Source organism: Chrysoperla carnea, chromosome 5, assembly GCF_905475395.1.
Source record: "Chrysoperla carnea chromosome 5, inChrCarn1.1, whole genome shotgun sequence".
NCBI classification, from domain to species: Eukaryota; Metazoa; Arthropoda; class Insecta; order Neuroptera; family Chrysopidae; genus Chrysoperla; species Chrysoperla carnea.
Window position 1 is genome coordinate 73,260,212 of NC_058341.1, and position 14,036 is coordinate 73,274,247.

The window sequence follows — 14,036 nt, forward strand, 5'->3', positions numbered from 1 at the left end:
AAAGATGATTCGTCGACATGTGCGTGACAATCCATCCATTGACATTATGGCATCAGTGCAAATTAATCCACGTGATTCTCTGAGTCGAAGATCGAGGGATTCTGGCATTTCAAAAACGACCATTTACCGAATTTTGAAAGAAGCAAAATTCCACCCATACAGGATGATACTTCTACAAGCTTTGGAGGAAGGAAATTTTCCACGTCGTGAGGAATTCTGCAACTGGGCAAGAGACCAAGGTCCATTTTTTCATCGAAGGATATTGTTTTCCGACGAGTGTACCTTCAAAAGTGACGTAGAAGTTATCACCTGGAATTGCCGATTTTGGTAAGAGGAAAATCCTCATTGGTTTAGAGAAGTGGATTATCAACAGGTCTGGAAAGTCAATGTATGGTGTGGCATCATTCACGACAAAATCATCGGGCCAATTTTCTTGGAACAGAACCTAAATGGAGCTAGGTATGCATCACTGCTCGAAGACCTCCACGATTGACTGGACGAGTTACCACTGCGATACCGAGATGGTATGTGGTTCCAACGGGATGGCTGTCCAGCACATACTTCCAGCGTTGCTCGCATCGTGCTGAAGCGAATGTTTCCTGGACGATGGATTGGAAAGTACGGCCCGACAGCCTGGCCAGCGCGATCTCCAGATCTTACCATTCTCGACTAATATCCCTACCCCTAACAAGGGGTTGAAGGTAAGAGGTGTATTTAGTAGGGTGTGATAGAGTTTCAAAAAATATTTGATACATGCTTTTTCGTTTTCATTTTTTTTTTTTAAACTTTCAAAAATAATCAGCCTGGACGGGTGGTCTGGAACACCATGTATAGGACGCGTTTCCGACCGTAGGCACCGGTTGACCTGAAGTGATGCGGTGACCGCGCGCTCTCCGCCCTCTATCTAGAAAACGGTTCACCGTATAAAAAATTTTTTTCACAAAATTTGTAGAGAATTTTGTATTCTACAATATTGATAATAAATACAAATAGCAAAAAACCCATAGGAAATGAGATATTTCCAAAAAAAGCGCAAAAAACCGATTTTTGTAACCTTTGACCTTGAAATTTAATAGTTGTTTACACCCTACCATATGTAGGTTTTGAGACAACTTTTAAGGTGTCAATATACAACTATTTACAGACTTACAGCTGGGTATCTCGAATTCCGAGATTCTTACCTAATTTAAGCTTAAATGACTGGACTAATTGGGGAAAAAATAGTTGGAATAGATAACATTTACTGAGAAGTCATCAACCTGTTCAAACTTGTTTGAATCATCTTTGTTCTTAAAATAATTTTACACGTGTTATGAGATTAGATAATAATTTCTGGGGGATTTTTGGAGTGGTGGTAATCATATAAAAAACGCGCTCGACATTACGGTAATATCAGTTTTCATTAAATATTCATAATGTTAATCAAAATGAATAGAGTAGAATTAAAATTATTAAGTGGTTGTGTAGTGCGACCATGCATAAAAATGGACGACTTGCCGCTGAAAAAAAAAATCAAAATACTAAAAATGGAGCGGATTCTAACGAAATATGGGCCATCAATAAAAGTTTTACTGAATATAAGCCTGGATGGTACGGAAAACGAGGGAGTTTTTCTGCCCTCTAGGAGGAGAAAATTGGAAGAAGTCACCAATTAACGCTGCGCCTATTCGAAGACGATGTTGACGAAGATTGTATTGACATCGAAGAAAGGCAAGCATTATTTTAAAATCATTCCTATATTGAATTTTGTTACTGCAAAATATATATATTTTATTGTTATTGTTATAAAAAAATTGTAAAGTTCAAGTTTTTGATATTTAAAAAAAAAATAATAATAAATATATAATGGATAAATTTGACCTATTTTTCAACCGACGATAAACTCCGGCAACATTCAGTAGATTGTGGTGAAAAAGAAGCGGTGCGGGTACGAATGCCTGAAACTGATGACGAGCGGTTCGTTGAATTCAAAGATTTCAACAGCAAGAAACGTGTTGAGTATATGATATACGCTGACTTTGAGGCACTGTTGGTACCACAGGACCATGAACACATGGAAACGGATCATGAGTCTTATACGCAAAATATTCAAAAACATATACCTTACAGTGTGGGGTATTATGTACATTGTACTCATGATCCTAACCAATCATTCTACAAGGCATACCGTTGTGCTGATTGTGTCAAGTGGTTTGTTCGTGAACTGGAACAAGTAGCGTACTCATTAGAGCAAAAAATACAACACGTTGAACTAATGTGTCCGCTCACCGTCGAACAAGAACTGGATTTTATGTCAGCAGAGAAGTGTCACATTTGTGGTAAAGATTTCGTATCCAATTCCATACGTGTTCGCGACCATTCACATCGCACAGGTAATGCAAGTTATTTATTATTATTTTAATTTCATCTAATTTTATATTAATCTATTTTAGGTATCTACCGTGGAGCAGCACACCAATTTTGTAATCTGCATTATCAAGATTCAAGGGTGATACCTGTTGTGATGCACAACTTAAGTGCAATCGACGGTCATGTTGGATTTTAAAAAATATCCACTCTGGACAAACAGATGGAATTGTAGGACTATCCATTTTTGAACAATCTTAGTACAGTGTATTTACATCAGACGAGTTATCCGACTATGTTCAAGTGAAAGAAATGATTGAAAATGATCTTATGAAGAAAGATGATGATGAAGATGATGATGACAATGGACACTTTTCAGAATATAATTATTATAATGTATTTTCGATAATTTATAAATATATATTTATAAATATTATTACAATACACCTCTGTTTTTATATGTTATAGATAAAATTTTACAATAAATAGTTTTTATTTCATATCTTTTATTTTTTATCATATTAAAAATGCATTTCCTTTTTTAAAACACAAATATGTTCACAAAAGCGGTCCACTATGACAAATTTTTTTGTGTACAAGTATGTTCGCAAAAACGTTCCACTATAAAATGAGACTTTTTTATCAATATATGAATCGTGTAAAGAGTCGAACTCTAACCACCGGACTTTAACTTTGGATCCACGTTTAGCTAAGACGTTTTCCACTAAATAAATGTTTGGATCGTGAACTTTTTGTAATTCTTCGGCATAGAAACCACCCTTTATATCTTATTGATCTTGCATACGATCAATAAGAAACAAGAATCGCCAGCGCGTTACAAGTCCTTCAGTAAATATATTCTTGGGTTTGTAAGTTTCACCGCGAATGGTGAATATTTCTGGTGTCCATGATGGATGAAAACCACGAGCAAACGTCGTTCTAAATTTACTTATCCTTACATGATCACCAACTGTAAATTTTTGTTTCGGACCCATCATCTTAATATGATTGTATGAATCTTTTAAAGTCCGTTTTTCGTTTCGTGTATTGACTTGTGATGGCTTCATCTTTATCGTTCGATGGTATGAATTATTGTACTGTTTAATCAATTCCGGTAATACTTTAATCCATTTATAATTACCATACAAACTGAAATGTTAGTACATCATCGATTTCAGCGTGCGCATAAATATTTCCACAATAGACGCCTTTTTAGTTGAATATACAGAATAATGGTTTATGTTGTACTCTTTCATCAATCTCTTACATTTTTCATTATAAAATTCTGTACTATTGTCAGTTTGAAGGTTTTTCGGTGTTCGGTCTTTTATAATCTGTTCCATGGCATTAGTGACATCCACCGCACTCTTGGACTTTAGTGGCATAGCCCAGCTATATTTGGAGAAGCAATCGATGACCACCAAAATATACTTAAAGTTGGTATTTTGTCTTCCATAGGGAATCATTTCTACTAAGTCACTTTGAAATAAGTCATAGAGTCCCTTTATGATCACACGCCTTCTTGGATAATTACGTCGAGCTGATTTATGTAACTCATTCACAACAATTCGTCTTTTATATATCTATTAATTTATATTTTATACCAATGTCAACATGTAGTAACATGGAATCGGAGTTTGTAGTCATGAAACTTTTAGGAATACCAAACGTTAAATAATCGTTTGATTTTAATGTATTAAATTTATTTTTATCTATAATAGTATCGTTTTTGAAGACTTCAGAGTATTTCGGCTTAATATTTAAATAATGAATCACTCCAGAGATCGGAAATCTAAATAAGTAAACCCTCGTATTATTTTCTAATATATACCATGCAAAATCAGTGGTTGGGTCTTGATTGAATTGTGTTGGTAGTGTATTACGTATTGATATTTGAAAATAACCATTTCATTTTTTCAGACTCTCGTTAAATATTTCAGCAGTTTTATTGATTTCATCACTAACATGATTGATAAGAGTGTATAATTCCACAGCATCAGTTGAAAATTCTGGACTTGCTACATTACTTATTTTTTTATTTTTTGCGTCAAAGTACGATTCTTCATCATCATCATCTAATGACAAACACTTCTGTAAGACTTTCCAAGTTGACAATATCTTGTTTATTTATAGCTTTCCCGACATTCAGAATTCGTCTTTGTTTTGCATCGAAGCAATTATTTCCGCCATTACATCGAAGTATTGATTCATTATGTGAGGTATATGAATCTTGATAATTTTTGAAGAGAGGACGTCCAAATTTATCAATAACGTTCATATTGAGTTCTAAATGGTTAATGATGTAATTTTAATAATTACTTATAATAAATATAAAATCGAAACAGGTCTGTTTAGAAACAGCTCGGTTTAATACTGGTCTGTATCTAAACAGGTCTGTTTAATACTGGTTTTGACCTGTTTTAATGCTGGCCTGTTTAGAATCAGGTCTGTTGAATACTGGTTTTGACCTGTTTAATACTGGTCTGTTTAGAAACAGGTCTGTTTAATGCTGGTTTTGACCGGTTTAATACTGGTCTGTTTCGAAACAGGTCCGGTTTTCAGTATATTATATTTTCCTCTTTTAACTCTTGTATCAAACTATTGATTTCATTTTGATGGCTGAAATTTCCCGTGTCACGTGATGCGCATAACAGCCGTAATCTGACACAAAGTTCGTCGATTGTACTCCAGTACACATAATCTATGGGATTATTAGTTACTCGTGATAATGTTAGACCGCTACCAGAAGCAGGAGCCGATGGGTATAGATGTTTCTTAATCAAATTTTTATACTTTAAACTTCTAATTCCTTGAATTTGACCCTGAGAGTCATAATTCAGTCTATTAGCGTTTGTTGATGTAACAATTTCTAAATAGGTATGCATTTGCTCTGAATAATTTTTTGGTATCTGTTTTACTAAAAGTTCGTATAAACCTGATGTCCCGTCATACCATTTTTTGTATATATGTTTAATGCAAACAACTGAATTACCTACATATAATCTATCATCAGCATTATCATAACGCAATCCGTAAATATTATCGATAAGCTTATCATCTTTATTCGATAATATAAAATAAATGTATTTACCGGCCACATCTCCATAAGTCTTTGTAAAATGTTGAAATGCATGATGATTATTCTCTTGTGATTTTATAATCTCCCTAAATACAACATTAGGAGTGTGTAATGCCTCATCATCGTAGGTGTCTGATAGATTTTTTTGTTTTGTCACTACTGGAGTATCTTCAAATAATTTTCGAGCTTTCATTGGCGTATAATTTAATAGTTCATCTTTATTGTCTTCTAAGGTATCATCTTGCGTTTTATATTAATTCGAGTATAATCATTTTTGTTATTTTGTTTTTCTACTAGCTTATTCAACGGATCAGTGATGGGCTTAAATGTTTTTTCTAATGAAATGGCCGTTGTTTGTTCACCAGCTTTGAGCGCGTTATACTTTTTCTGCATAATATCACTCAACTTAGCTAGCTGTTTCGTTGTCTGAAGCATGTTACCACATGAATGCTTAAAAATTAAATGACCTATAAAGTTGATAAACAGTGCTTAATGACCTAACCCAATTCAAACAAGATGGCTGTCTCTACTTCCTGTGGTCAAACGGGTTTTAGCACCAATTCCAGGTTTAAAGTTTTACTTCCAAAATGCTGTTTTGAAGGACATGATACTTGCAGCGCAGACCATCCATGTGAAGTCCATGGATCCTTCAACAGAGTTATACTTACATTTTTTGGATTAAGCGTTGCCCTATTTCCATGACATTAATAAAGAAATGCAATCACAAAGTCCTAAACTTTATTTGTTATATAAACGGAATTTTACAACATACAAACCTGTCTTGGAATGTTTTATTAAACCAGAATTACTGCAGCTGACTGAAGGTGAAAAAACAGTAGCAAGGATCTTAACTTGGATTTAGATAACAAAATTTTGAATTTAGAATATGAAAATAAACAAAACCATGTACCAATGGAAGATATATTGTTAGGCCCTGGACGGCGTTATCCTTATAAACGTGGTTCTAACACATTAAATCAATCAAATTATTATTATTTAGTAATAATATTTAATAATAACCTTATTTAAAATATTGGCATAGTTTCGATTATTAAGTCAGCAAATTTATATTGTACCTTATATTGAATTGAGTTCTAATGTGTGATGGCAACATGGATGACTTTAATTATATTTTCTTGTCAGCAAAATTAACATTTAATATTTTCATTTTTACGTCAGAATATTTAATATACTGACCTAGAAATTTTGTATTTAAAGACATTGGAAATTAATTAGAATCATACAGTGATTATACAAACTTAGACATCAACTTGATCATACAGTGATTATACATACAACTTAGAGTTTAAACGTTAATAACATCGATACAAATTATAAATACTTAGTAACAATATACTGTGATCAATAAAGTGATATTAACCCAGTGAACACATGACCTTAAAATGATGTCATACATAGATCATACCGAGATCATCAAATTTTATGCAGACATGACGTAATAGTGACTTTATTTATGACCTCAATATGAAGTCATATTGGATTACATCATTGTGACATGGTACTGACATTTAATTTGACTTTAATATGACGTCATTATTATGACTCCAATGTTATGTACAGAGTATATCATATACCGTCATGCTGTGACGTCAAATCGAAGTCATATGTTCTGACGTAAAAGTTACATAAGAATTCAATCATATCCTTACATAAAGTATAAGTCAAAATTTTGATATAAAATTGACGTCACATTCTTACATAAAATATGATTCAATATTTTGACATTAAAGTGACGTAAACCTTTCATCATATTCTTACATAAAATAGGAATCAATATTTTGATATAAAATTTACGTAATACTTCCATCATATTTTTTCATTTATTCCTAGTCCAAGTTCTGACTTAATAATTCCATCATATTCTTACATAAAATATGAATCAATATTTTGACATCAAAGTGACGTAATAATTTCACATATTCTTACATAAAGTATGAATCAATATTCTGACATTAAAGTGACGTCATAATCCCTGGTTAAAAGTATTGATTGAAAAGAATTAAAAATGGTGGTGTTATTGAGATTCTCTAAAATGTCGAAAAAATTTCAAATGATTTTATAAAGGAAAAAAAAAATAAAAAAATTTTTGAAACTAGTTATTATATTGTAACAAAGGTACAGTAATGAAATTATTACAGTTTGGATATGAAAAATATAAACATTTTGACTTGATAGAGTTCGTTCCAACAGTTGTTAGTTTTGAAGTACTATTTCTTTTTATAGAGTAAATACATAAATTTTTAGAGTCACATGGTTCTAAAAAAAGTGAATCAAAATTAGAAAAATATTCGCCTTGAACTTTAATTTCATTATTTTTTTTATCAATTCGATGAATCATTAAAATATTATCGTCACTTAGCAAACAACAGTTATTATTTCTTTTTGTACTTACAGTAAAACCATTAAATTTCAGAGCGATAATTTTATCATTTTTTTCCTCGACTTCTAAATTTGGTCTAACAATGTTTTTAATGACTGGTAATGAATTTTCTTCGTGTGTACGATTCACTACTTGTTCTAATGGTTTTGGTGCGTTCTTCACTTTGTTTTTAATAGTAGACATGTAATTTTCAAATTTAAATGTACTGAAGTTATCTAACGGTCCAAATTTTTTACAGTCACTTGCTAAATGAATTAAATTATGAACATTGTACGATATTGAACTCGATCCATACAATTTTCTATACTCTTCGACAAACCATCTTAATAATTGATCAGCATAATCACTATACACTAGGTATTTTTGAGTATCACATAAACCTCTAATAGCAACACTTAACGCCATGAAATGATTATATTTTCGAGGACCCATAATCGTTTTTAGTATAATTGGACCCGTATAGAGCAAGAATTGACGACACTCAGTAGCCTTCCATTTTGCAACGGTATCTAAAAGTCTTGGTTGTCTTGCAAATTCAGTTGGAATACAAACTTTTATGGCCTGTAAAGTTTCATTAATGGCATTTAATTTATCCTTTGACAGTCTCTGATTTTTTGGACCATTACACCAGCGAAGCAAAAGTCGCTTCGTTACTCCTAAACATATTAAGTGCTGATAATCTAGAGGAATTTGTGATACCATATCAAAATCCAAATCAAGGAGCAGAGATTCTCCTAGGTGGTAATCCTCTTGCTGCTGATTTCTAAACGACTCATCTGTTCGAAGAGGGTTATTAATCTCCGGAAAGTTTACATAACCATCCCACTCTCCTTCCTGAATACATTTAGAGCAACCAAAATATCCACTATGGGATTTCGTCAGTGTCAAATATGCTCGAGCCGGGGCATCACAAATGATTGCATTAAGTCGAACATCAATTGTTTTATTGTTAATCATGATCCCATTGTTTTGTAAGTCTTTCATTTCATCAACAAAGGGATTGATGTAAACATTAAAATCATTGGGCTTAGAAAAGCCATGAAAAAGGCCGATCAAAAATGGTTCCGTATAAAAATCCGCTTCAATTGCAGCTAGCAGAGGCCAAAATTGACTATTAGATGATTTTGAAAACGACATTCCATCACAATTAAGTTGGATTAAAATAACATCAGGATTGACATCATAGTATTTATTGAGAGAACGAATCAATCCGTTTGAAATTCCAAAATGAAAATACGAACCACCATTGCCATGAATAATTTTTCCTGTGACATCACGAGGGGTTTTCATTAGAGTCCTTACATCTTTTTTTAACTCGTCTTGATGTCCATGATTTCGAAATATAGAAATCAAATTACTTGCAGCTTTCTGAGATATACTATTCTCTGATAACCAAAATCGTAAATCTTCTGATAAACTATTTGCTGTAGTAGATACATCTTCTCGATAAAATTGTACACATTCTAGTTCATGTAGTCCTTCAGTTCGATTATCTACTATGGGGAGATCAATATTTCCAGCATCTACTTCATCTTGATGATCCTCGTTTTGTTCAGCGACATTATGACCACCGTTTTCACCTGTATAAGATGTATCAGTACTCACTACTGAAATACTGTTCACAGTTTCTGCTGAATTATTTTCTTCTGTTGGGATTAAATAATTCGTTTGATGATTGCAAATTCTTTTAGTTCTTGATGAGGTATTAATTTCATCATTAATCATCTGATAAATTCTTCTTTTACTCATATATCTTATTGGCTTTGGCATTTTGTTGTTTTATAAAAATTACCCGAAAATTTTCAAGTGTCTGAAATAAAAAATAACAAATTTGTTTTATTAAATTTTTTCTTGTAGATTGGGAATTAAGATGAGAAATGAAGATAAGACTAAAATTTTATGTGGAATTTTAGTTAAAGTATGATAAATAATAATAACTGAATATTTCAACCCTTTTAGTAATAAATACCAATGATAAAAGTTTACAAATAAAATTTTATAATGTGATCCGAAGAATTAAAGACTGTCAATATTTTAACTTTTTATTTACGTTAAATTTACAGTTAAGTGTAGAAATTAAATATTGAAACTTATTGAAGATCCGTAACAATTTTTAAGAATTTAAATAAATAGACGGATAAAAACATTGGTATTATACTTTTAAAAACTGAATATCCAAACACCAGAAAAAATTGTCATTGCACGTTATAACATATTTCTTTTTTATATAGGAGAAGAAATTTAATAATTTATGCATATTCTAATTATATTCTTATTATTTTTTCTAAATACTTGGCTAGTTAAAAAAATCGAAAAATTTTTGACAAGTGCCCGTTATCTTATTTTATCTTACATTTTAATGGAGCAGGTTGGATTTTAGTGTTACTACATAAAAGTATAAATTAATAAACAATAAGATACTCACAGTTGTATAAGACCAAAATATATTTAACTATTTTTCCATGCACTTCCAAATACGTTTTTTTATAAACAATTAAATGCGATTATAAATTTAAAATAATTAAATGTACATTAGTCCACTCCCATATGCATATGAAGCCTTGTGGTATATTTATAAATATTATGGTTATGAACTCCACTAATGACAACACCTATTTAAGTTGGAAAAATTCCGCTGTAGCCATTTTGCGCTCTTTATCCGCAGGGCCGAATTTACCTTATGTTGCCTGAGGGCACCGTGAAAAATGCATTTTTATAGCAGGAAGGTCCCAAGCAGCACAAAAATTTTTATGGTCATATTTTATTGAATTTAAGTTGACAATTATTAATTTTTGACTTCTTGTTAAATAAAATTTACCAAAAAGTCTAAAGTTTTTTACGTAACGCTTGGGTTAAAAAATTTTTTGCTTGCCCCCAGTATCAATACCCACAGTGTTAGTCCATCACTGTTTACCCATGTAAATCAGCTACATAAGTTATCTTTTATAAATCTTACATAAATAATTTAACTAAAGTATTCTAATTAGTTGCTTGTATAGTTGTTTCAGCAATATAGTTTTAAAGAATTTATTTCGCAATTTTTTGTAAATGCAGCAAAAAAATTTTTGGTGGCATAAAAAGTGCGGGCTACACATGCGCAATACCCATTACCGTTGTTACTATTTTTTCACTTACCCACGCTAACAATTTTATATACCGCGTCCAGTGTCTTGTGTTACTTAATAAAAAAAATAATAAGTAAATAAATAAATAAAGAATAATTAATTCATCAATTGTTTATTTTTGTTTTTATGGTTAACTAACTGTAAGTACTTTTTTACGTGTATAACCATCATAAAAAGATTACTTAAGATTCTAACCTAAGATTTGTTTAAATAAGCATGTTGCATCAGTATAATATTAGAATTTTTTAATAAATAAATGTTAATACAAATTAAATTGACAACATATGCTATTTTTATCCAGTAAAAACACAATTTTCATATTATCTTATAATTTAAAGTTGAAAAATAATCCCACTGTGAATTATGTTTGTATTATTAAAAATAATACAGGCAGTATAAATATTGAAGATATTTCAATTTTAAATAGATTTCTAATGCTCTGAGTAATGCAAAGTGATTGTAAAAAAAATATTTACGTTTTTACAGTGAACAAGACTATGGCAAAATCATATGCAGTAGTTTTTTTTATTGGACAAGACTCGTATTCTGAAATTCCAAGCAATTGGCTTCTATATAACGATGAACCTGAAGGAAAAAGGACGAAGTGTCAATGGCCACCCTCATTTGCTAAAAATCTACAGCAATTGTTAAAACAGAGAGTCGAACCAAGTCAAGATTGGCCTATTCATGAAATTGAAATTTTAAGATATTGTGGTAAATGATTAAATTTTTGTACCTGCTAATTAAAAATTACAGAATAATTACGTAATAATGGATAATTGCATAATGATTATAATCATTTCTATTTAGATACTCTGGCTAAAGCAAGAAAAGCTGCTGAAGATTCGGAATATGAGTCAACGACCGACAAACCATTGGGAAGAGGATTAAGATCAAAGCGACTTACTGCTGTTGCTGCTGCTGCGGCTACTTTTAATTCAAAAAACAACAAAGTATCTGATAGTTCTGAAGAAGACAGTGATGATAAGACAACTAAAAAAGGTAAGAAAAAATTATATTCAGTGTGCCTTTATTTAACGAAAAGATTGTGCAAAATCACATCCCGGTTTTGCTTTACAGTTTCTCCAATGCCTACGATGCATAAGATCCCTGCAATTCAAAATCAGATAAAGCCTCCATTGGTTGCAAACATATCGTCGTCTGTGCGTAAAATGAATGAAACTGATGGTGCTCAATCCGTAATACAAAAACATTTTGAAGACGATTCAAGAACCACTGGTTCTGGATGCACTAGAAATAATGAAAATTATGTTCCATCCGACTTGGAAAATGATGATGATGATGACGACAATCGCTTTAATGTACTTAATGGTATTATTATTTCCTCAAAATGGTTTGACCTTTTGTATATTACTTAAAAATTAGTATTAATTTATGAATTTTATTGGTTTTAGCAAAGTTGAATAAGTGTTTAAGACTTCTGGGCGCATTAACGGTAGATGTGAAAGATGTAAAGCAACGAACGGCAATTAATAATTGTGGGAATGCTTGTGATGTTGGTAGTGAAACTGCCTTGCAAATAAAAAAAGATCTGCCACTGAAATCAAGAGCAGAGGTAATTGCTTTCGAAGAAAAACTGTCAAACTCACAGGATTATCGTCAACAATTTGTAAGTTCATGAATGTAATTTAATTATTTAATTCATTGCAGTTGAAATTGATAAGTATAATATTAGTGGTTAATATAAATTTATTAATATTTGAGAAGCTAAAAACATGAAGTAACTAAGACAATATTTTCGTTTTATGAATTGAGAATACGAAAACTTTATACATGTATAGATGTATATAGCTGAAAATAACTTGAAAACCTTGAATTGTAAAAACTGATCGATAATATTAGAATTCAAATCCAGAATTAACTTTTCTATGAAGTTTTATGCATGGTAAATGTTAATAAGTGGTACTGTATGTATTGTTACGAGATTTATTTTTTACTCTCTATTTTAAATAAAAAAAAATTCTGATGCCAATTTATATAAAATGAAACCGAAATGGGATTTCTAAATTGATTTTTAGCTGACGAATTTTTGTATTCAATATTAACAATAAATAAATATTTATGCAGGTAAAAACTATTTATCAGATTGGAGGAGCGAATGGTAAAGATTACACAGAGAGAGTACTTAATGCAATATTCTCGCAATCATTTGCTACCGACAATACTTGGGAAGGCAAGAAGACCAAATATAAAGTCAATAAGTTGAACTTAATTAAAATGTGCGAAGGTTAGAAGGATTGAATGCATAAATAAAATCAACACTTGGCTGAAAACAAATATTTACGCTAAAACAATCAAAAATTATGTTCCAGAGGTAATATTGAAGAGATTTAGTACTTGGGACAGTGCTGAATTTTCCAAAGCTGGAACTAATTGGTTTCGATTAGGGAATCAGAGAGCAGGTCATCAACCAAAACAAGTTGAAAAGAAAACTAAGGCTACAAACGATAACAATACCGAACAATAAGAACTGGCGAGTTTCCCGAGTAAGTGATTTCAACAAATTCACACAATATTCATTCAATGTAAGATTCATACTAGTATACAATCCAAAAAGTGAAAATATTTTACGCAGTATTAGTATGACTGATTGAAAAATTCTATGTTTTAAGTTGTAATTGTTGAAATTTTCACTTTTTGGATTGTCATAATTACAGTAAAAAACAAAAAATTTTGTTTATTCTTTAAAATAAATATAATTGGTGACTAAATAATTTAAAAGAGTTATGTGATGAGTAATCTACATAAAAATTATGTACAAATGTACAATCCAAAAAGTGAAAATATTTTACTCAGTATAAGTATGACTGATTAAAAAATTCTATATTTTAACTTGTAATTGTTGAAATTTTCACTTTTTGGATTGTCATAATTACAGTAAAAAACAAAAAATTTTGTTTATTCTTTAAAATATATATAATTGGTGACTAAATAATTTAAAAGAGTTATGTGATGAGTAATCTACATAAAAATTATGTACAAATGTACAATCCAAAAAGTGAAAATATTTTACTCAGTATAAGTATGACTGATTAAAAAATTCTATATTTTAACTTGTAATTGT

General features: G+C 31.0%; 3 protein-coding genes across 3 annotated transcripts; 2 read left to right on the forward strand and 1 right to left on the reverse strand.

The window, feature by feature from the left end:
* The first annotated feature begins 449 nt into the window (after positions 1-449).
* LOC123301418 lies at positions 450-2,545 on the forward strand. The gene is made up of 3 exons (XM_044884157.1): positions 450-459; positions 1,902-2,372; positions 2,433-2,545. Exons 1-3 carry the CDS (start codon positions 450-452, stop codon positions 2,543-2,545), a joined length of 594 nt encoding a protein of 197 aa, XP_044740092.1.
* A 5,026-nt stretch (positions 2,546-7,571) lies between these two features.
* On the reverse strand, positions 7,572-10,825 carry LOC123300077. The gene is made up of 3 exons (XM_044882550.1): positions 10,252-10,825; positions 7,839-9,636; positions 7,572-7,702 (listed from the first exon to the last, which is right to left on the reverse strand). Exons 2-3 carry the CDS (start codon positions 9,594-9,596, stop codon positions 7,664-7,666), a joined length of 1,797 nt encoding a protein of 598 aa, XP_044738485.1. The 5' UTR covers positions 9,597-9,636; positions 10,252-10,825; the 3' UTR covers positions 7,572-7,663.
* Positions 10,826-11,067: 242 nt separating this feature from the next.
* On the forward strand, positions 11,068-13,512 carry LOC123300083. The gene is made up of 7 exons (XM_044882558.1): positions 11,068-11,091; positions 11,438-11,665; positions 11,762-11,953; positions 12,032-12,283; positions 12,367-12,581; positions 13,040-13,199; positions 13,285-13,512. The coding sequence occupies exons 2-7, from the start codon at positions 11,449-11,451 to the stop codon at positions 13,437-13,439; spliced, it is 1,191 nt and encodes a 396-aa protein (XP_044738493.1). The 5' UTR covers positions 11,068-11,091; positions 11,438-11,448; the 3' UTR covers positions 13,440-13,512.
* Positions 13,513-14,036: the final 524 nt, after the last annotated feature.

Bases quoted from the DNA above. Each gene is read 5' to 3' on its own strand.
- LOC123301418 (XM_044884157.1), top strand. The intron at 2,373-2,432 runs GTAATGCAAGTT...AATCTATTTTAG, and splicing joins CGACCATTCACATCGCACAG to GTATCTACCGTGGAGCAGCA.
- LOC123300077 (XM_044882550.1), bottom strand. From the start codon at position 9,596: ATGCCAAAGCCAATAAGATATATGAGTAAAAGAAGAATTTATCAGATG. The intron at 7,703-7,838 runs GTAAGTACAAAA...CACTTTTTTTAG, and splicing joins TGAAATTTAATGGTTTTACT to AACCATGTGACTCTAAAAAT.
- LOC123300083 (XM_044882558.1), top strand. From the start codon at position 11,449: ATGGCAAAATCATATGCAGTAGTTTTTTTTATTGGACAAGACTCGTAT. The intron at 11,666-11,761 runs GTAAATGATTAA...ATTTCTATTTAG, and splicing joins TGAAATTTTAAGATATTGTG to ATACTCTGGCTAAAGCAAGA. The intron at 13,200-13,284 runs GTTAGAAGGATT...ATTATGTTCCAG, and splicing joins CTTAATTAAAATGTGCGAAG to AGGTAATATTGAAGAGATTT.